The sequence below is a fragment of the Channa argus genome, chromosome 3 (genome assembly GCF_033026475.1).
Source record: "Channa argus isolate prfri chromosome 3, Channa argus male v1.0, whole genome shotgun sequence".
NCBI classification, from domain to species: Eukaryota; Metazoa; Chordata; class Actinopteri; order Anabantiformes; family Channidae; genus Channa; species Channa argus.
The window spans coordinates 6,770,299-6,793,983 of NC_090199.1; the positions used below are offsets into that span (position 1 = coordinate 6,770,299).

The following is a 23,685-nucleotide window of genomic DNA, read 5'->3' on the forward strand; positions in this document are numbered from 1 at the left end:
GGTAGCCACATGTAAGATTTTTGCTCCACTACAACCAAACACGCAAACGTAAACCCCATACATGCAGTGTAATAAACTGGGCTAACAACAAAATATGTTAATTTTGTTGTTTGTACAAAGTGATAAGTGACACAATACCTGCAAAACTACCAAAAAAGATTCATAAAATTACCAAAAACAGACGAGTAAAAGACTCGTAAAGACTGTATCCATGGGGACACAATTTCATTGCCTACAACAACACTTGTTTGTTGAAGTGGAAGACAAAGAACGTGTAATGAGTTAAACTGTTTTACACAATTATTTACTTATGCAATATTTATTCAAGAAAGCCAGATAAGCACCGACCTGCGTGTTGCATCGACAGTGAAATCATTACAAACTATTGCGTGATGTGACCCGGAGGAGGGGTGGAGTCGGAAGGGGACATTTCGTCTGACAACCCTTCGGCTTGCCTCCGTGCGTCTGACGTCATCAGCGTCAAACGGGACTGTTTGTTCTGGATTTGGGGCGAGGAAGGTCTGCGAGCGCTGACAACCGACTGAAGAAGGTAAAAATAAGATTTTACGCCTATGTGGAAATGACAGCGGTATATCAAACGAAAGCATACAATCCCCGTGGTCCGGTAAAAGGTTTACAACCTGCATCGGTGACGTATTTCGCGCGCTGTCAGTGTGCGCGTCGGCAAGCGGGGCATGAGCTGTCTTCGCAGGCCTTGCACCGGTTCGGACTATGGTTCGGATACACAAGATAGAGACATTGTGGCTCTTAGATTAGCGATATTATATGTTCATGTGCATATTCTGTGTTGTATCTCTCTTCCTCCATTATTCTTGTTAAGGTCCGTTTTGTGGTATTGGACACCCCGTGCCGATAGTGTCCATGTTAGCTGCAGGTCGGTAACATGCTAGCTAGTTAGCTGCTAGGCTGTTTGTTTGTAGCACCGTAGGCCGTATTGGTGACATAACGTACGTCCTCTTGGCTGCGTAGTTTACGCTCAGTGGCGCGGAAACGCAATTGAAGTGTGACGTTCGTCATTTCGAGAATAGCAATCCCGACCAAGTCGTATTCTGAAAGTCGGTTTACGTGCGGAGCTGTCAGTTGCTCACGGTGGATATGGCGGCGTACTGACATGGAAGGTTAGCAAGCCGAAGGTGTTCTAGGGTAAAATGTTTCCGTGTTTGCAGTTGATAAGTAACGTTGTTCATCGCTTTCAGCTTCACTTGCTTTGACGATTTATTTGGACAGGTTTAAAGTGCCTCATACGAAATACTAGCGTTAGCAAAATGGCTGATACATATTGCGGAATGTTTCATTCCAGGGTGAAATTACGAGTAGCTTAGTCGCTACGCTGTCTTTTATTCACACAAACTGCAAAGGGGATTGTCCCAGTGTGTTATTTACATTATTATGTGAATGCAGTTACATGCTGCCTTGACTAGATTGTCAAGATGTTTTACAAACATTCAATACATGTGTTAACTTGCATAAGCTTGAAGTAAAAAAATAAAAATCTGCATGGATGTGAAACTTGGAAGTCATTAGGGTAAAATAATAAAATGTCAGTTCACACTCCACTAAGCATTTTTCACTGATTGATTGTCTCACTTCCAAAACAGTACCTAAGAGTAATATTGAAAGGCATATAGAAACCGCTGGGGTTCAGTCTGTTCATCCATAACAGCTCTTACAGTGTAGTAGTAACCCTATCATTGAAAGGTAGCTGGACATACGGTCACATAAGGAAAAATGATCAATGGTCCACATTAAAGATCTTAGAAAAAGATCTTAAAGCTTATTGTACCATCAACTCATTGGGAAAAAGAATGGACCAATAGATTTTCTAAACATGGACTGTAATGCACGCATGTGGCCTTTTTTAGTCCCGCAACACATATTTGCACCATAATTAAAAACAACATGTCCATATGCATGTTATACTTGCAGAGCAGATGCATAAATGGCTGTAGAAATCGCAAACAGAGAATAAAACCTTTATTAAGACATTAGGACTGTGCTTATAGGCATTATAGTATAGTCATTTGGAAGGCTCAGTTCACTTGGACAGTTAAGTTAATTTCAGGGAAAGAAAAACAGTCTTACAAAGGCGCAGCTTTAAATGAACTGGTTAGAAAACGAGGAGAACATGACGTCAAAGTACCATCACATGGGGCATGACATTAAGCTTTCAACCACTTGCCCTTTGCACAAGTAGCTGATAGATGTTTTACATGCCTGATGGCCAAACTTACTTTACCAAAATGGAAAATGTAGGCGTATTAAAGATACATTTAATAAATAGGGATTTGGACAGCTATTTTATTAACATAGAATTGCGAGGTAATCCATGATCTCAATTCTAATTCTTCAAATTAATTAAGTCAAACTTAATGTTATGGGTCAGCTAGTAGAAAGGGTCGTCCACTAAAATAGGGGTCCTAAAAAAGTATAGTGTGTTGTTTAGTTTTCTTACCAATTTGAATTTTTCTTTAGCTTATTTCATAGTGAACCTTTTACCAGTCCAAAGATCAGGTAACAATGTTAATATAATTTACCCTTCTCATATTTTTTCTGAAGGCCATTTATGAACTTTCGTAGTTTTTAAGTTTTGGTAGAGTTGACAAAGCTTTCAATCTGAAGATCTGCTGTCCTTGGTCATCAATTCTCCTCACATCAAGACAAGATGATAAGTCTTACTTAATTCACTAGTTAGAACACTAGTGAATCACTAGTTAGTGATATTTAAAGTAATTTTAATGTCATACACTGTGTATTATTAATGCTGGCAAAATTCTGGTTACAACTCATTAACTTTAACTGGGGCACAGCTATACCTGTGTGGCATTTTAATTGAAAATTGTCTTCTTAAGGAAAATGTTCATTCAGCGTTTTTAACTGCAGCAGTGTTTTGTCTTGTCAGAAGGGTTCTAAAGTTATGGCCCCCTCATTCCTTTTAAATAGGGAGGCAAAAACTTTACAACCACAATTTCTTTTAATGCACTCCAGTACGACTCCACTACCTACTATGGCCTCAGTAATAAACAGAGAGTAGAATTATCACCTTTCTGACTGTTTCTACTTCAAAAAGGAGAAATTCTAACATTGTAGGAGTATTATTCGTAGCAGAGCTGCTGTATTGTGTTGCATTAGATTGTACAGGTGTATCTAATAAAGGGGCCAGAGACACTATATTACAATAGTGCGGGATGACGAATTCTTATCATTGGGAGGAATTGCAGGCCTACCCAGTAGAGTATCTGATAGTTGGGAATAACCTTGTGGTATATTGACCCCAAGTTGCATTTGGCATCCATGTCTCTATCACAGGTGTGACACTGTGACCTCTGAGTGTGTTTTGCTTTCCTCTTCCCCCCCACCCCAATATTTAACTGTGACTAACCTTCCGTGTTCCACCAGGAAATCGCAGCATCACCAACTGAGATATGATCACACAATTTGATTAGACCACAGCTGGACAGCAACCAACATGTAAGTCCCTAGAAAACTGGTAAAAGTAGAAATTTTCAACTGCATATTCTAATGTTATTGCCAAAACAGTTATAATTTTTCCCTTTCACTTGCTTACTCTCCATATAAGTGTTTTGCAGTACATCTGTAAAATGCTATATGCATTAATGCACAAATTATGTTATGACACTATTTATTTCATGTCAGTAGTTCTGATTGGTCATAATCTAATTCCTTATTTTAAAAACATTCCTAGACTTTGTGCTAATAAAGACAGTACCAGATATTAACTGCAAACTCCGAAATTTGAACATGGTAACATAATGGATCTTCTGGCCTATAATGTCCGAAGTGAAATTCCAGATATCGGACTGTAAGTAACAGACAGCACGATCACAGTGAATGATCACTACTTCTACTACTTCTTACCTATCACAGCATTTCCTGAGCGGTCTTTGTTGCAGCTACAATGCTATATATAAAGATGTGTTGATGTGTTTGTTTCTTGAGAGTAAGATCTACTCTCCCAGGTTTTTCTCTCACAAACTGATGCCATTAAAAGTCAAGGTACAATGTAGCGCAAAATAATTGAGACAGGGATTGGTACAAATAGCTTGATACTCAGTTGATGTGATTCAGATTGGGGAAACAACGCTGGAAGTTTAGTTGGATTGGGTTTCACTAATGAGTGGAGTAATGCAAGCGGCAGCGCTGGTGATGTTTTTGTTGATTATCCTTCCAGTGAGTCAAGTGAGGAGTGTAATGGCCTGAGGGGGATTCCCTCTGGTCACACCTGCCCTTGCCAGGTCCAATCTGCCTAACCTGTGTGGTCAGTCACTGCAACCCTGCACTGCGATGGGAGACGGACTGGAGGCCGGCAGCAGCCAAAACCCACCCTCGGCACCCCCACCTCTTCCCTTCAACCCTCCACCCCCTGAAACATGGAATCCCTCCAGGCCCAAGCGACAAACCAACCAGCTACAGGTAGACATTTTTCTTTTTGTTCGCACACATAAACTGTTTGTTGTAGTGGGACTATAGTTTACGGTTTTTATGATTTTTCTCTTTTTTCAGTACCTGCTAAAAGTGGTGTTGAAGACATTATGGAAGCACCAATTTGCATGGCCATTTCACGCTCCTGTCGATGCCATCAAGCTCAATTTGCCTGTAAGTTGTGTGTGTGTGTTTACATGTTTTTAATACAATTAAAGAATGAAAGAAATATAAGATTCAAAGCACACTGAGGCTTGTAACTGCAGCCACCCAGATATGCCGGTGGACAGGCAGCTCAGCAGCAACATATGCATTGTTATGCTGTTTCCCTTTTAGTTGTACAGGCATGCCAGTGACATATCCACCACATGTCTACATGACAGGCTAATTTACAGATGTAGTTAATTTTAATATTTTATATGGCTGTAAAATCAATCAAACTTTATTTATGAATATGGCTATTGGCTTGTTTTAAATGGAAATATGTCCATGTTATATTTTTGTTATAATTTAGGTTTTTGATGATTATCATGTCCTTTCTAACCGATATAATTGATTCAGAGGAATATTCTGTTGTATATGCAGTCAGGAGAAACAGCCAGTCAGAAAAGGAACATCCCAGAGGGCTTTCATTGAGGCTCCCTATAAGACATACAGGAGAGATTGTTTGTGTGCAATGAGTGCATCATATTAATACTCATGTTGTTTTACTTGATCTTTACAAATAAATAAAGGTTCATCATATCTTATCTTACATAATAAAAATTCTTCAAGTCTTGTGTTGGGTGACAAATGAATAACCAAAAATCTTCACACCACATTTGCAGTGACTGTGACCTTTGAGACTCCAAATCTAATCACTCTACATTTGAGTGCAGCTACGTTATTCTTCATAATTTTTACAATATATAAAATCAGAACATTATTTGTAATCTTTATCAGTATTGCCCATATGGTCTCAGATAGTGTGGAACAACATATAGTTTATTGTATTTTTAATTGTGTTTTTTCTGGTGTAGACAGAAAGTAATATGTGGCCAGGGGGGAGTAGGAGAACAAACTGCTGTCTCTAACAGCTGAGCCCCTGCTGCCCCCTACCACACAGCCATAAATCCAGTTTATCATTCTTGATTGGAAATGTAATAACTCATTAACCAGCCAACATTTGAAATGTTTACTCTTTCAATGGAAAATTAATCCATATGTTCCCATAATCAATTCCATAATCCACCTAATTTGACTCCAGATAAGCTACACACAGACAAATACCAAATATACATCTCAAATTCACTTTGCAGGTCACAGGTGCCAGTTTTCCATAAAACATCTGCCAGGGCCCAGAATTAATAGTATCCTGTTATCTTGGGGATGGTAAAGTTAACATGCAACAAAAAAAGGCAAGAGTAAATTATCAAAACACGATTTAACAATTTTCAATGTGCAGAACAGAGCTAGTTTAAGCTCTGCCTGCTGTCTCCCATACTCCGCTATGTGTCAACCACACCACGCTTGTTGGCTAACTTTAGCCGTAGTTCATGCTTTTGAACTGTAGTGCTTTATACAGACAGAAGATTCTATTATTTAGCCTTATGCTCACTAATGTACTAAATTGGGTGAATAGAATTCTAGCATTTCTAGCACCGGGATGTAGGCAGTTTAAGCATTTAAGATGTTGTCTGTGTGTTTATAGAGCTAGTATTCCAGTTCCTCAGATGTAGATAGAGAAACTGGTTACAGTTGGAAGTAGGTTATTTCTCTTAAGGGCAGGAAAAGCATAAAACTGCTTAAGTCTCTATCTTAACACCAAGTCTGATTCATTAAAGATTAACCTATAGTTGTGAATACAAGTGATCAAGAAATCTGCTGAATGCCAAAAAACATTCCTAAACTGGTATTTTAGTTTTTTGCAGTGTTCAAACCCAATAAAATCAACTGTTTACTGTGTATTCAAGGCGTGTGTATTTAAAACTCTAGCGTATGTCAATCATAGGGTTTGGATTTATAGTGTCATTTTGCAGGGATGGGTTCATTGACCAAGCCGTAACCCAACTAATGATTAAAGGAAGCAGGCTGTAGGCTAGTGAAGTAAAGTGGTAGTAGTTAGAAGCTTTTATTCAGACATAACCTCACAAAATATAGAAAAGCTTTAATTGTGAGTTAATGACATTATGTGGGCTGCTGTAACAAAATATAATTGTATTATACAGTAAAATGTAAACAAAAACATGTAATTTGGGTCAAGATTTGGATAATTAAAAGTGTGACTAGACAGTTGAAGAATTTGAAGAGTTTTTTTGTATTATTTCAAGCAGTGGCTGATACTTGACACATTTTTTTATATTGTGTCCTATGTTGTGATTTTTGTTTTTTTGTTTTTTTTCTCAGATTTATTCAGATACCGTAAGAATCTAACACTCTCCACATGTTCTTCTCCCTAAGGACTACTATAAGATTATCCACAGTCCTATGGATATGGGCACCATAAAAAAGCGTCTGGAAAACAACTACTACTGGAATGCCCAGGAGTGTATCCAAGACTTTAACACAATGTTCACAAACTGCTACATCTACAACAAGGTCAGCCACTGACCACTAGTCCTTGTCACATGTGACTGCCATGAACTTGTAGGTGTTAATATAAAGGAAGATATTGTCCTACTCAGTTCTTTTAATCACTTTAGTAAGGAAGGCCTGTGTACAAGGAGCTTATTCTATCTAAATATGTGCATGGGTGTGTTTGTTTAGCCTGGAGATGATATTGTCCTAATGGCCGAGGCATTGGAAAAGCTCTTTCTTCAGAAGATCACAGAAATGCCACAGGAGGAGATCGAAATAGCTGTGCTCACCAAGGGACGGCGTGGAGGCAGACGGGAGTCAGGTATAAGTTGATGACTTTATATGGATGTTATGTGGGTCTGATTCTGTTTTTGTGGCCTTAAGCTCCTGTCCCTCAGGTATCACAGGCTGCTAAATGTCTTGTTACTTTCTTATGTCCATGAGTCAATTCAAGTGAAAACTAACAAGTTTACTTTTTATATATAGTATTAACATTGTCAGTACTGGTTCCCCCTCTTCATTAGCCACAGCTATTGTTTATTAATGTGAAATATTTAGTTTTCATTGCTTGGTGCTTGTTTTCTGTTCCATCGTTAGGCTTCATAATGCATCGACTGGTTTGGCAGAACAAAAATGTGGTTTTATCGTTTGCCTGATCTTCTTGTATTTATATTCTGTGTTCCAGCACTGATCACAAAGTCAGACTCAGGCCAAGACTCTTCATCCCCTTCAACTACCCCACATACCCGAGGCTTCTCGCCCCCTTCAACTACCCCACATACCCGAGGCTTCTCGCCCCCTTCAACTACCCCACATACCCGAGGCTTCTCGCCCCCTTCTACTACGCCACAAACACGAGGCTTCTCGCCCCCTTCAGCTACCACACATACCCGAGGCTTCTCGTCCCCTCCAACCACCCCACAGACCCGTGCTGTGCCCATTCCTCAAGCCCCCGCTGCTTTACCCCTGACCCAGCCTCCACCTCCTCCACGTGTGCCTCCTACACCCACCTCCCACGCACCTCATCTGGGATCCCCATTTCCCCTGTCAACTCCAGATGTCCTGGCCCAAGGCATGACCTCTGTTCCCCCTCCAGTTCCAACACACCCAGGCATCCTTCCCACCCCAATGCTGCAGAGCTCCCCCGCACTCATAAAGGTAGGACATGTGCAAATTTAACTGCAGTTCGTACAATACACAAGCAGGTTAGATGTCATTGTCTAACCTCAGATTTTTCATGCTACCAACAGCCAAGGAAGAGCCAGAAGAGGAAAGCAGACACCACCACACCCACAGCCAATGACCAGCTAAGTGAATCGTCTCCCGTCTCTGCAGAGGCTCGGCCGCGCCGAGACAGCAGTCGTCCATTAAAGCAACCCAAAAGAGACTCATCACAGCCGGATTCCCAGCATAATCTGGGAGCCAGCTTAGAGACGGGAGGGACGGCAACGCCGAAACGTCAGGAGCAGCTGCGTTCCTGTGCGCGCCTTGTGAAAGAGATGCTGTCCAAGAAACACGTAGCATACGCCTGGCCTTTTTACAAGCCAGTTGATGCAAAGGCTCTAGGCCTCCATGATTACCATGATATCATCAAGCACCCCATGGATCTCAGCACGATCAAGGTTATTTCGCTAAGCTTGTATGTTGTGATCTACATGTATGTGTAATTTGTAATGACATAATAACATTCAGTCCTTTGTCAGATGCTGTTATTGAAAGCGACTTACAAGTGAGGTACAAAGCAAGCAAAAATAATAGGTAACAATAACAAGAATCTGATTGGCCAATCATCTTGTCCCACCATATGGTAATTTTCAGCTTTCACTACTTTAATTTATGGATCATTTTTGTGGTTTGTGCAATACTGAGCCCTTTCTCAGTAGTCCACTGCTTGTGTTTAGTCTCGATAACAAAGAACAACATAAACGTATGAATCTGGATCACTTTTTGAATAACAGCACATTTGTCTGTCTCCTTCAGAAAAAGCTGGACAACAGACAGTACAGAGATGCTCAAGAGTTTGCAGCAGATGTCAGGTTGATGTTCTCCAACTGTTACAAGTACAATCCTCCAGACCATGATGTGGTTGCCATGGCGCACAAATTACAGGTATTCAACACGTCTTGCACACCGTCAAACATATCACCGTAAGCTGGTCACATAAGGATACATTAGGTGACCAGTGGTATGTTGACACCGCTGTAAATATGAAAGGGAGCAAATCCCTGCCGCCAGCTTCTAAAATCTGGTTCTTCCCAGAAGATGGAGGTGATTACAGTAGCGGATTAATGTTCATTCTTATGGAATGAGACGTTCAAAAGTCACATATGCCTGTACTGGGAGGATGTCAGCATTTGTTTGATTATATGGTCATGTGCTGTTACACGGTTGCATTGTAGATCCAGTATCATAGACAAACAATCTTGTAACTGTGTGAACTTATTCAGGACATTCAAAGCACAAGAGAAATATGCTCCTTGAAAATCTTTCACTCTCAGTTTCTCAGACTTATATCTATCCAAACAGGACGTTTTTGAAATGCGTTTTGCCAAAATGCCTGATGAGCCAGAGGAGCCCACCTCAGTTCCCACTCCTTCATCGGCCCCCCACCCTGCCCCCTCCACTCGACAAGCCGCACCTCCTTCTGTTGTTTCTGAAAATGACAGCTCCAGTTCCTCAGAATCAGAGTCCTCTGCATGCGATTCGGAACAAGAAAGGAAACAGCGACTCGCCGAGTTACAGGAACAGGTTAGGGGATCATAAATGAGGGGGGAGGGAGAATTATGAAACACAACTGGGCAATGTAGAATAACTTTACTGGACATAGGTAATTGCTAAAATACAGAGGTCATTGCAGGTTGTTGTCTATTCATCTCGGACCACATTTGTGTTTCTGTGTCTTCCAGCTTAAAGCTGTCCATGAGCAGCTGGCTGCACTGTCCCAGCCGCAGCCGAGCAAGCCCAAGAAGAAAGAAAGGGAGAAGAAAGAGAAGAAGAAAGAAAAGCACAAGAAGAAGATAGGAACAGAAGAACTTGTGGAGACCCCTCCCACTGCGATGCTTCAGGCATCTAAGAAAATCAAGAGTAGCAAGGAGCAAATCATTGCAAAGAAGGACAGGAAGAAGCCTGGGTAAGTTTTACTGAGGCAATATGATGGCGATTTATTGTTTCTGTGTTAACTGAAACTAATCCAATTCCTGTTAATCACAGTAAGAAAGAAGGAGTTAAAAACAGCCGCCCAGCTGTGCCCCCTCCGCCTGGGCCCATCCCTCTTGTGCCCTCGGCCTCTCTTGAAGCAGAGGATGACATAGGTATGAAGGCGTTAGAGATGCTGTGCATAATCTTGTACTTGACAGTGGCTTTAACAATCAGCCAGTATCAACTAGTGTTTTCCTCTTCAGATGTATTTGGGGGAACGTCTGCTGATAGATGCAAGCCGATGTCTTATGAAGAGAAGCGGCAGCTGAGCCTGGACATCAACAAGTTGCCCGGCGACAAACTGGGCCGCGTTGTGCACATAATCCAAACTCGCGAACCTTCACTGAAGAACTCCAATCCAGATGAAATCGAGATAGACTTTGAGACGCTGAAGCCCTCCACACTGAGGGAGCTGGAGAAATACGTTTCCAGCTGCCTCAGGAAAAAGAAGAAGCCGTCAGGTAGGACGTTCGTGTGCGCCCAACTGTTCTTTGAAGGGGTAGTTTAATTCCATGGCTCTCGTACATCAGACTGTCTCAAATGAGCCATGAAATGTCTTCAAGTCTAGTTACACAGTCCAGTTACTTCCTGTCTTACACCTTCCAGAATTCAACAAACTGCTTGTTTGTAAGGATGTTAAGGAAATCAACATACGCTGTATTAGATCACTGCATACAACCGTTGAGACAGTCGTAGTACTTCTTGCATTCATTGTATTTAAACATCAGCTCAATTACTTGCATATAATTCACTTAGTCTTCCTTCTCTTTTTTTTTTTGGTAATACTCTAGTGGGGCATGAGCTGTCGGTGCATCAATGTCTGAATCTTGTAGGTGTGTCTGTTGCAGTAGACAAGCCTCAGGAAATGACTGATGTGACAAAAATGAAGACGGGATCTTCATCTTCAGGCAGCAGCGATTCTTCTGACAGTGAAGACTCTGAAAATGGTAGGTTGCACGTGCTGTTTGCCAACATATCATCTGGATAACAAATAGCTGTTTATCTGCGTATTGTCTCCCTGTTTTAATATTCCAATCAGTTTTTTTTTTCCTGCCTTCAGGGCTGGTCCCCAAGCAGCAGAAGACCTCGTCTAACAAAGAAAGCAAAAGGGTACACCACCAGCCCCTCAGTAGCGGAGCTGGCCCAGTTGTCCTTCAACCTCAGCCTCAAGTGGTCCAGACCAAACTACCATTTGTCTCGCATCCCCCTGTCCCAGTTTCTGTCCCATCTCTGGACACATCCCAGCTATTGACATCAGGATTTGATCCACTGGCCCACTTCATGAACCCACACCTAACACAGACGAACTCTGAGCCCAGTCCTGCAGTTACTACTCCTGGTGCCCCTGTGGCATCTGGCCTCCTCAACACAAACCCACCCAGCTGCCAGCCACCCACTGAGACACACCCCTTTTTAAACCAACATCCAATCGTACCTTCACCAGGTCTGTACTCTTCAATAACTTTGCTTCTTGTTTATAGTCAGAATAGCACAAAGTGTGGGAAGGTTAACTGCAACTGGTAACATACCGGTGACATACGTGAATAAAACAGCGAATCCTCACGCTACTGAAAAATAAACCAACAAATATTGAGCATTTTTAATAGCCTGCAAAAGATTTGGATCCATGTGATTTTTATCAAACTAAACTCGAATTTGATACATTTTGGGGCATTTATTCGATTAAAGCTATAAAATCTATATAGTTTGCCATTCTTACACTGCATTCAAATAGCATACAAATAAAACAAATGATAATTAAAAGATGTAACTTAGCAAACAAGGGCCATTGAGCCCACGGTTCAGTGCCTTTTAAAAAGAAATTTGTTTCAGTATTTGGGTCAGTACAAATATGCAATAGCAACAACAGTTTCCATAATAGAACAATTTGGAAAAATGACGTGTATTTCCTTGCCTCATTTCTTTTTTCCCATTTACCCCCTTCATTCTCTCTCATTTCCAGCGATCCACAATGCTCTTCCCCAGCAGCCATCAAGACCCAGCAACCGGGCAGCACCACTTCCTCCCAAACCTTCACAGCCTCCCCCGTCCTCGCTCCCCTCTCTGCCTCCACCCTCCTCACCCCAGCTTCAGCCCTCGCTTCCACTGACACTCCCTCAGCCTGTCCCCCGCCCTCGTGTCCCTTCACCCACATCGCACGGCATCTTGGGTACCCTCTCGGCACAGCCTCCCCAGGCACTGCTGGAAGACGACGAAGAACCAACGCCCAACAAGCCTGACACCTCGCCTCTCGGTCATGTGCACACCTTCCTGCAGTCGCTCCAGGCTCGACCCACCCTGCAGACACAGCCGCTGCACTTGCACAGTCACTCGCCTGTGCAGGGCGCCACTCAGCTGTTGCCATCCATGCTCACGCAAACAATGGTGACATCCACTCCCACTCTTTCACAGAGACATAGCTCAGGCCACGTGCACATGCAGCAGCCGTTCCCTCATATGCACACGTCAACATCCCAGCAGCAGAAGGGGGTGGCTCTGCAGCAGAAGGTACAGCAGATGCAGCAACATCAACAACAGCCATCACCACGAAGTAAAGCAGAGCCTTACTCAGCAGGTGAGTGAGGTGTATTTATACTGATGACAGTGGTTTCCAAACGGATCCGTCTGGGTTCAGCGTAAATTTGTTGGTCCAAAATGATCGACGCAGTCAAAAGAAAATTTATGATTGTGTTTAATTGACTTTTTTTGCATTAACTTTTCTGACTTATTTTTCTGTAAAATTGTTTGTTTGAAGTTTCTATAAATAATGTATAATCACACAGTATTTGGCAGCATGTAGAAGCTCATGAAAATAGTTGTTTTTTGGTTTTTTTTCTCAGAATGACATTTTCCCCAGTAGTTACAGAGAGTAATAAAACAGCTGCTGTGCTAAAAACCTAATTTACTAATACCACTGCTTTCATTTGTAGAACACACTGTTTTTGCCCTGTTTTGTTTGTCTTCAGTTGAACGTAAAACAATTTCAGTGTCTTCTGTGTTATACATGCATTTGTCCATTCTGTGGTGCTAGATGGCTTCTTCACAAAAGGTCAACAAGACCTGCAAGATGGGAGAATTAATTACCAGCACTCACGACTGAAGAGGCTTCTTTTTTGTCAGAAACTGCAGTCCTTTTCTGGAATTACCTTTAGTTTACAAATAGATTTTATGAAGTCTTGTGCAGTTACATGTGCGGTAGGTAAATTTGTTAAATTAAGTCATTTTGCAACATCTTTTTTTTTTTTTTTCCTCCCCTGGTTTTAGGTTGCCTGCAAGACAGCCCTCCTCCCCTAATGATGCACTCTCCTCAGATGCCTCAGTTCCATCCAATGGGACAGCAATCACCTTCACAGAATAAGAAACACGTGAGTGATCCATGAATGTTTTTGTGCTCTGTGTATATGTCTAGTGTCTGCATGCTTATTTGGAGCCAGTTAATTGTTAGAAACCTACAAGTGTAACAAAGAAATTTCATACATATTTTTTTTAATTTTTATTATTGATAATAATATGTCAATGTACTTTTTGTCTTTTTGTAGGAGCAGAGGTCCAACCTGGTGGGGGTCAAGGAAGAGAAACCTTCCCAGTCTCCAGTCCTGCCCCCGTCACCTTTCAGTCCTGCCTTGCATCAGGATGCACACAAACCTGACAACAAACACAGTTAGTACAGTGTTTTTTTTTTTTGTTTTTTGTTTTTAATCAAAGCTAAATCAAAAATGATTACATGTAAAAAATTATACCTCAGGAAATGGTCATAGGCATAGGAAGCAGTATTGCTCAACCCCCTGTCCAGAAGCTGCAACTTACACTTAATCATTAATCATGTGACTGCCAGGATTAGATCTGAAGTCAATGGATGCTTCTCGCCCTGGTTCCCGCCTTCCAGACTCCCCAGCACCACTCTGCTCCCTGCAAGACAACAAAATCAAGCAAGAGCCCAAAACCCCTATTGCCCCTAAGAAGACACAGGTGTGTGTATAAACTTTCAGTTCCTCTATCTGCATTTTCATTGAAGGAGCCATTGTTTAACTTTAGCTGCAGTGTGTAGTTCTACCCTCTAGAAATGTCCCCAGTCTGGTGTTAGTACTTCCTGAAGGTTCAGGAACAATCGAAAAGGGCCTGCAGTGCTCAGTGTTATATTCTGATCAGATACATCCCAGCATTCTACATTTGTCAAGTCACTTGGGTCTGAGCAGTGGAGGCTGTTTTACTTGCTACAATAACTGTGTAACTGTTTTATTGAATCATACAGCTTTTGCTCTCTGTTTCTTTAACATTTTATATATTTTTTTGCCCTTTACCCACTTGCTTGTTTTTTTTTTTTCTTTTCTTCCTCCAGGATGTGAAGTTAAAGAATATGGGTTCTTGGGCCAGTCTGGCTCAGAGGTCCCAGTCCACGCCGGCCTCTGCCGTGCGCTCTTCCAGCGACAGCTTTGAACAGTTCAGACGGGCTGCGAGGGAAAAAGAGGAGAGAGAGAGACAGCTGAGAGCACAGGCTGAACAGGCCAGGAGAGAGCAAGAAAAACTTCGGTAGGCGAGAGGAAGAGTGAAATGTGTCATTATTAGGAAAAGCAAAGCACAACGGAATGGCTGTCATAGACTTTAATGAAATGTAACATTTCTGTTACTACTCAGCAGTATATAAAGTCATTAAAATCCTCTCCACCCTTAATAGCGTCAGCACAGGGATGTGCACATGTATCCCTTAATAATTATAATTCGGTAATTATACATTATGCCGTGTCTACACAAAATGTATAGCACGAGCACCACATCAGCACGGCAGTAGCAGCAGCTTTGTTGCTGCATATGTGCGTCGAGTACAGTACGAAATTGTAGGTTGTATGCATATCTCATGCACAGTTACTGTGATCACAAGCATAAATGCAGAAAAATAGGTTTGAAGCATAAAAATATGGTTCTGATTGGGTATGGTTTAAAAAATCAAAAAAGTAATACCAGTACAGATATGTTGACTATCAGTTCCTGAACGATTTACATTTTTTAAATTCATTTCAACAGAAAAGAACTACAAATTATAAAATTTTGAGTTTTATTTTTAGCATGTTTTTCCACTAAAAACCTCATAAAGCTGGGTTTACCTACTAAACTGACAACTGAGGGAACATTTGGGAACAGTCGGATAACTCCTGAATAATTGCTAAGAATCTGACGTTATCACAGAGTATTGACTATTTAAGTTTGCACTTTTTTTTATGGTACTGAGTTACTTAAAGAAATTTTAAGATGTTGATGTTTGAAATGTTTTAATTCTTTTTATTTTAAGGAGTAACTGAACCTGACAGTTTGAAAATCTCTTATTGGTTGAATTTAAAACAAAACAAAATAGTTAACATAACCTGTCTTCTCCCCTTTCAGCCGCGATGACGAGGACACAATAGAACAAGCTCGTCGAGCGCAAGACGAAGTCCGCCGTCGCCAGGAGCAACAGTCAGTGCTTGCTCCAACGCCTCCAGCTTCTACCCCGCCCACTCACTCCCCACAGGCTCCACCCACACAGCAACAAGCCGCCCCCACGCCCTCCTCAGCCACACAGAACGCTCTTGATCAGCAGAGGGAGATGGCACGCCGGCGTGAGCAGGAGAGGCGCAGGAGAGAGGCAGTACGTGTGAAAGTGTTAAGAAGAAACAATGACCCCTGTGGGTTTTTGGCAACAGGCGATAACTGTCTTTGTGTCTCTCTCTCCTCTTCCGCAGATGGCAGACACCATTGACATCAACTTCCAGAGTGACCTGATGGCCATTTTTGAAGAGAATCTTTTTTGAGAGAGAAAGAAAGATGATGATAGGAGTCAGAGGATGACACATAGACACATAAGCAAATTTACAAAAATGCTTATAATGCTCTGATACACACAGTCGCTGCTCACAGATGCACACGTACACCCACACACAGACGAAACTGTCCCTTTCTCTCAGTAGTTGCAACATCTGGATTGTGTCGTGTGAAAGGCTACAGATACGTTTTGGTGTCTGGCTTGTTGTTTACGGTGGTTGGTTCCTGGTCTCTAGGGATGACAGGTGGAATATAGGCACTGACATTATCACGTAGGTGTCTCCTCGAAGGATTACACAAAAAGCAGAATGAAAAAAAAAAGAGGAGACAGCAGTTTTTACGTAACAAAGAAATAATGACAGTGATGAGGATGTAATTTAAGAAATTAAGTGAAAACAAGAAAACCTTATCTAATGTGTGAGAGGGGGAAAAGGAGGTTTAAAAGGTGAACAAATTACAAACAGACAGATCACTTTGATTTAGTTCTTTTTGTGTTTCCTCTGTCTCCTAATCTTGTCTCTTTATTATTTTATTTAAAGTCAGTTAACTGGGAAGGGTGGGCTGGTGTGGTCGTGTTTGTCAGGTTCAGCTGTCATCTGAGAGTCGGTTGTTTTCTCAGGACACAATGAGAACGAAGCTCCCCAGCCACATTCACACACTTTTTCTAAGACATCCTTCCTCCCTGCACTTCCTGCTACCTCTCTGTCGGAATAGTCACAAGAGACTTGAGTGATGCTCGGTCTGTGTGGAGATTTAACAGGAGGAGGCAGCAAGGAAGGAACGATGGCATTGTTAAAGTTTCAGTGTGTGTCCTTTGCCTTAGCATTCTGGCCTGTAAACTAATGATCAACACCCTACAAATTATACATATTATATATAAATAGATACACGAATATATATATTATATACGCCGAAAGTCCGTAAAAAAAAAAAAATGAACGTGAGAGGGATTTGGATTGCGGGGAGCAAAGCTCGTCTGTGTTCATCTCTGAGCTCTGGTTTTGATTTTGTAGAATTTACTGTAAAGAAGAAAAAAAACTTTTTTATGATTCTATTGGGAGGATTGTTTTGTCTGTCTTATTCTCTCATACCTTTTCTGTTTTATTGTTTTGTTTTTTTTCTCAATTCTATGCCAAAACTGATCTTTTGAGTGCTGAAGTTCATTCACATTTTTTACATGTACAATGCATTTTCTTTTCACTTTATATTAAAGGCTGTGTTTTTATTGCTATTTAATTTTCCCTTACTCCCTTTTAAATCTGAAGTTATGCAGCAGTTTGGCTCTGCAATAGTTCGAAGAGGCGGTTCCAAAATCCTTATATGTCAATACTTCATTAGACCCCCCGGCATTCTGTAGTTGTTCAGTATCTGCACTTAACAGTTTCATTTCAATCCTTTTTTTTTTTTTTTTTAATTTTCTCATTGTTTCTTTCCTCATGTACATGTTTTTTGTCTTTCATAGCTGTCTTGTCCACCAGTATCTTCTTCACTGCTTCTACAGACTGTATAATAGGCTCTTGTTTGTCATTCTGTTAGTTTTTATTTTTGAAAAGTTTTCATTGTCCATGGTAACAATTTTGGGATGTCGTGTGCCACTGTGTTTTTTTTTTTTTTTTTTTTTTCTGGATGACGGAGGTTTTCCGTGTTTCTATAGCTTGGCCCAGAGATCCATGCGTGTTTTCAATTCTATACTCACTTTTATAAATATTTCAATAATTTCCTTTCCCATTTCATACTTGTTTTGCGTTTATTTGATTTTATTTTTGCTTTCTTCAATTTAGTCTATCCAGAACAACCTGTTGGTATGTTGGTGACGAGGCACTGAGGTCAATAGATTCATCTTGTTCGGATTATGGAGTAAAACATCTTTTTTTAAGAAAAGTATTAAATAATATTTAAAAACTAATGTTTTGATGCTCATGTCTTCTTTTTTGTCCGCTGTGAGTTATTCATACTCAACAGATACATGATGGAGCTCTGATTGGGTGGAGAAAAAAAAAAGGAAGCTGCCATTACGGTTTGGTTTACCATTCAGTTACTTAACTTTTATGGTCAAAAGAATGTAGTAACCTCATCTTATTGTTGAGGTTTTGGAATGCCAACTTTGGGGAAGGAAAGGCCCTTTCCTGTTTTAACTTGACAATGCCCCAAATGCACAAAGTAGGTCCATAACCAAATGGTTTTTATCAGTTGAGTGTGAAAGACCTTCACTGCACAAAGCCCTGACCTCAACCCCATTCAGCGTCTTTGGGATGAACTGGAACACCAGCTGCGCAATAGGCTTTCATCTCCCAACTGCTTACATCTCCATTATTCTTGTGGCTGAATACGAGCAAATCCTTCCCCCTTTTTAAAATAAAATGGTAAATGGCCACTTTTATCCAAAGCGCTTTACAATGTTGATTCCCATTCTCTCTCTCTCACACACACACACACACACACACACACACACACACACACCAATGGCAGTGGCTGCCATGCAAAGGTGCTCACCTGGACCACCAGGAGCAAGTTGGGGTTCAGTGTCTTGCCCATTTACACTGCAAGCTGCACCGTACCTCTATGTTACTGTATGTCACTACAACATTAAAAACACCAGCTGGTGTTGGTGATATGATTGGTGTCTGCAAGCAGAATATACTTAAGCCACATTTTAGAAAACAATCTGCCAGTTACCAACAATTATTGCTGCTGTTTAAAAATAATTTTAAAAAACATACTGAACAAGGGCAATAAATTAAAAACTCATAATATTGCACAGAAAGTAGGTTGAAAACCAGAAACACTATGAGATACAGTAAGTGTATTTAGTTTATAAAATATAAAAGTAAATAAATTAATAGTATATATAAAATGTTTTAAATCAAAAGCAAGGCTAAAAAGGGGGACGGGGGGTTACTTTGCGCTTAAAGACATTAACACTTTCTGTTCTAAGCTACTCCGGCAGATTGTTGAAACAACTGAAAGACTCGTGGTGGAGGATCTGAGAGCACAGACTGGTTCGTACACTCGAAGCACGTCACCAAAGTAGGCAGTTGCCAGGCCATGAAGTGCTTCAAAAACAAGTAAAAATAATTTTCAAATCACGGAAGTTAACAGGCAACCAGCGTAAGGACTTTAAAACAGCTGTAATGCATTTCCTCTACTGTCATCAGAACAAACCGTGTCATCACCATAGCTGGTAACAAGTTAAGAAGTCGTGGTCCTAAAATTGATCCCTGGGGAACCCCCTAAGTTATGTTAGAGGTTTTAAGTATCTTTTCATCAGTTTCAACAAAGAACTGTATCAAAAGCAGTGCTCAGAAGCAGCAGTACCAAAAAAAAAACCTGACTGAAACATTTCTAATTTGTTGTATGTATATGTGTATAAACTAGTTTCTCTAATGTGTGACTTCAAATTTTGAAGATTGTTAATTATAGCCACTGGGTGTGGATGGATCTGAGCTGGGTTTGTTTTTTTTTTGTTGGCTTTTTTTAAAAGCAGGTTTAACAAGTGCAGTTTTAAGAGCTGTAGGGAAAAAATAATCCAGTTGACAATAGTTAACACCTCATTAGGCAAAGACTTTAAAAAGCATTTTTATTTTTTTTTTTAAAGGAAGTGGGAATTGTGTTTCTGTAATGGGGGTCTATGTGTTGCTAATGTCAGAAACTGCTGTTTTCATTTGCAAATGGTCTGCAAGCCCCTGAGATTTAAGACCATCTGCCTGGTTGCTATTGAAAGGGTTTACAATGTTATCTATTGTGTTAAAAAGCATTTCCCTGTTAAACTGCACTTGAAAAATTATTATTAATCAATCTGAACTATTTTATTGCAATTATATCTTTACTTTTCTTGTGAGGCCTGTCCGAATTTTTACTGATCTAAATCTGTTATTAAAGGTATCTAAAGGTGTAAACTAATACTACTACATTGCAAACAAGACCACTGCACAGGATGTAGCAGAGGATGTTGTGGTTGAGACTAGTGCAAACCAGGAAAGTAGCAGCACGACGATGTAGACATTGTCAGTCACATAATTCTCAGATCCAAAGTTGACATCACTGCTTTGCATTTTAAGACCTTGACCCTCAAGCACCACACATCTGTTGCCTTGGCACACACACACACACACACACACTGCTATCAAAACTGTCCATAACGTTGTTTTCACTGTATCCTAAACCGTGTGTGCTGTAGCCTTGAGCAGTCTGATAAAGCAACGAGAAACAAGCTGTTGTGAGGATCTTATCCAGCAAGCAGAAAACTGTTTCCTGTCCATTCCCTCTGACTTTCAAATGAGTGCCTTTGTGGTCTTACAGAGCATTTAACTTGTTAAAATCAAATCCAGGGCCGGACAGAAACCACACTGCATTTTCAAAAGCCCTACTTGGAGGTGAGTGAAACTAAATGTAGGGAAGCTGCCAAGCAGATGGCTGAATTTATCAGGTGAGAGGAAGAGAAAACATAAAGATAAAGAACTCTGGTGATATAATGCACTGCTTCTTCCAGATAAGGGGGAAGTTTTACAGGAGAAAGAGAGCATAGCTAAGGAGGGGTTGAGGACGAGGACACGGAGGACACAGCAATGTGTGGGAATTTAGGGCTGCGGCCGAATGTGGGGAAAAGCAGAAGCTGCGAGAATTAGTGGGTTAAATAATAAAGAAGTGAAATCTGTGCGGTGAGTGTGCAGAAGCGCATTAGGCGGAGGGGTGTTGAGAGGTGAGTGAATGGCAGAAAAGGAATGAGAACCATTAGTTGCAGCTCCATGTGGCAACAGATACTAGAAAGCTGTGTGTATGTGTTTGTGGAGCAGTCACGTGATTCCCCTTATGGGGCAGAGAAGCTCTTAGCATTCCAGTTTGTTCCCAGACCATGATAGGAGACGTGTACGCTTCCATTTATTGGTGTTAAAGCACCGTGTTGGAGCTCGTGGACGTGGAAAGGAACTCGAGTAGTTTTACATTTGTTCTTTCTTTTTTACTTCACTAATTGTCACCGTAAAACTCAGGTTTGTCTTGAGTTGAATCCAGCTCTGCTTTATGCAGCTACAACAGCACAATGCACCAACATGGTTGCATCAGTATCAGTACTGGCAATATTAAATAATATACCACTCACAGGCAAGATTTCATATTTGTTACCATGTCACCCAGGGGTGCGACTGTGGATCAGGAGGTAGAGCAGAAGTCTACCAATCCCTGGGCTGTTGGTTTGATTCCCAGTTCCTCCTGTCACACGTCGAAGTGTCCTTGAGCAAGACACTGAACCGCAATTGAGCAGCTCCCCCCACCGGTGTGTGTGAACGAGAAGCAGTGTTTTTGGACGACACCTATCGCACAGACAATCAACCTAACCCAGGATGCCGCCTGACAAAGATCAGATTAGAGTAGAAAGCTTTAAATTGTTAGAATTGAGCACATCTACATGTGACAGCGAAATTTGTTCTCTGTAATTCTTCTTTATCACTGTCGACCTTTGAACGTGTCCACTGGACACTGGTGACGTCCGAGCGTCTTGCAGCTAAACAACAAGAGTAGGTGCTCTGTGACTTTGTCGCTGTTTCCTACTCCAGGAATTGAGTGTATAGGTAAAGTAGTTAAAAGCCAGTTCTCCAACCTTAAAGCCATCGCTTCCTGTATGATCGGCTTTTCATTACTTACTGAAATATGAAGACTTGTCTGAGTCCGGCCACCTCAGCAGTACAGAACATGGTATATAGTATTTTTAAGATCAGTGGTTTCCAACAAACTTGTAGCTTGTGGGTCTTTAAAATAAGCTACACTACAGTACTGCATTCCTCTCCAACCTCTCATCATAGCTTGCACTTCAACCCAAAACTGATCTCCCCTTTTCAAACGCTTTGAGCAACTTCTAGAAAGGAGTCAGACAATCCGTTTGGTGTATAATGCAATATATTTAATCTGCATACTGAATCCTTAAGGTTTTATTTAGCACTGGTGTATGAGCATATTTGCACTGCTAATGGGTTTGTTTAAACCTGCATTCACATGAGGGCCGGGCAACAAGCTGTAAAATCAACAGTGACATTATTGGCAAACTGTGTATTGCTGATAAGGTGAACACGCAAGTGAGCAGGAGCTTATTTACACGTTACACAAGTTCCACAGTGACTTTTTTTTTTTTTTTTTTTTAACTACTGTAGTTATGGTTTTGGTTTCGATCAACTCCCGAGGGAAATATCTGGCTCTTTACCTGCTGACTGCTCCGCAAACTGTGCCTAGCAGCAGTTTGGTGATATGTGCAAGTAGAGTACAGTGGGTTTACTGAAGCTTTAAAACGGTGACGAGAGCTGTGGGCTATAAAGGCAGCTGAAAGATACTAAAATCCTGTATGACATTTCGGGAAAATGTGAAGTTGAAGAAACTGAAACTTTATGCATTTGTACTGAGGCCTTCGTACTGACGTCTCTTTAGCTCGAGCCATTGATGAATTGCAGCATCTGCTCAGCATTATGTGTTTGATGTCATCCTTTACAAATGAAAAATGTGTGCATTTGTGCTTGAGGGGTGGAGGGGAGTTCCAAACGTTCAGTCCCACATGGCAACAGCTTGTACTGCCCGTACAGTATGACTTCCCCTGTGCAGATTGAGTAAGAACCACTGCTGTCTTCCCGTTAAGGCATTACGAGTGGCGGGGGGTGGAAATGGGTGATGAAGGCCATCCCTGGGACATCAAGGCCCTCCCCAAATCGATGCCAGATGACAGTAAGCAATTCCATGTGTGATTTATGCACACACAAACACACAGTCCCAATTCAGCCTTAAATGCGTTGCACAAGAGCCCCTATAATTCTGACTAAGACACCCACTTGCTGACGAATTCTGCTCCTTACATGCAGCTCGGTGCGGGATCTTGCTGTTTTACTGTATGTTGCATGTTGCTTGCAGGAAGCGAGCTGGCAGCCTCTCAGTTGCTGACTAGGCCTTCCCTCTCTGTCTCTGTCACCACACTGCACACACCAAATGCTCACGCCCTGCACAGTAAATCACCCCGAAGCGCTTCTGCTTTTCCACCATTATTGTCCTCGGCATCCACACGACCTTTCCTTCCCCTCGTTTTTGTCTGTCCCGCTGTAAAATATAGCTTCCTTTTGAGTTCGACTTGTTTAGCAACGGGAGGACTGTCCTTTGAAGTTTTGATCCATGACTCTTCCATTCTAATCAGCTCATCCACGGGTCCAAGTGAACGTTTGTGCCAGATCGAAGGAAATTCCCACAAGCCATGTATGTGATATCACGTTCACAAGAAAGAGATGGATGTAAGGTCACAGTGACCTTGATTGCGACCTGTCAGCAACAGAATCTAATCAGTCTTGAGTCCTGTTGCACACTTGTCCCACATGTTAAGACATTTCCTCAGCGTCTTCCTGTGATATTGTGTTCACAAGAACGGGATGGACAGACGGTATGACGGACATGCGAGCTGACAGTTCTCATTCGCAAGACGTTCTTGTAATCTTGATACTGTTCCAATTTAAAGTTTCCCATCTGGCCATTTATAGATCAAATAAAAGGAAGTGTGCTCTTCAGGATGCTTTGGTAGCTTACTTGTGTGGACTGAGGTAGCCAAGAATCCCAGAATGCATTGCGTCCCAATCCGAAGGCCTACGCAGAGTTTTGATATTCTACCTTTTTAGAATGATAATTTGTGGTCAGTTTATCCAAAATCCAGAA

The 23,685-nt window shown here is 41.4% G+C and overlaps 1 protein-coding gene across 9 annotated transcripts; it reads left to right on the plus strand.

Annotated features, from left to right (window-relative positions):
* Positions 1-399: 399 nt before the first annotated feature.
* On the plus strand, positions 400-17,917 carry LOC137123734 (bromodomain-containing protein 4-like). Of its 9 annotated transcripts, none has more exons than XM_067497903.1 (22): positions 401-550; positions 3,418-3,489; positions 4,211-4,452; positions 4,543-4,635; positions 6,901-7,038; positions 7,207-7,339; positions 7,703-8,175; positions 8,268-8,639; positions 8,998-9,126; positions 9,544-9,765; positions 9,924-10,147; positions 10,228-10,328; positions 10,419-10,676; positions 11,007-11,162; positions 11,255-11,659; positions 12,179-12,790; positions 13,480-13,580; positions 13,755-13,875; positions 14,051-14,184; positions 14,555-14,745; positions 15,595-15,838; positions 15,933-17,917. In XM_067497903.1, the coding sequence occupies exons 3-22, from the start codon at positions 4,324-4,326 to the stop codon at positions 15,999-16,001; spliced, it is 4,305 nt and encodes a 1,434-aa protein (XP_067354004.1). In that variant the 5' UTR covers positions 401-550; positions 3,418-3,489; positions 4,211-4,323; the 3' UTR covers positions 16,002-17,917. The 9 variants fall into 9 exon arrangements, 8 of the variants coding, with proteins under 8 accessions (XP_067354011.1, XP_067354004.1, XP_067354005.1 ...); XM_067497904.1 differs by having other exon boundaries at positions 11,276-11,659; XM_067497905.1 differs by having other exon boundaries at positions 11,064-11,162.
* The last annotated feature ends 5,768 nt before the right edge of the window (positions 17,918-23,685 follow it).

What these genes read in the sequence shown, in the direction of transcription:
- LOC137123734 (XM_067497903.1), top strand. Translation starts at nt 4,324, where the DNA reads ATGGGAGACGGACTGGAGGCCGGCAGCAGCCAAAACCCACCCTCGGCA. An exon ending in TCCAATCGTACCTTCACCAG is followed by an intron (nt 11,660 to 12,178) that starts GTCTGTACTCTT and finishes TCTCATTTCCAG; the next exon opens with CGATCCACAATGCTCTTCCC. An exon ending in AGAGAGCAAGAAAAACTTCG is followed by an intron (nt 14,746 to 15,594) that starts GTAGGCGAGAGG and finishes CTCCCCTTTCAG; the next exon opens with CCGCGATGACGAGGACACAA.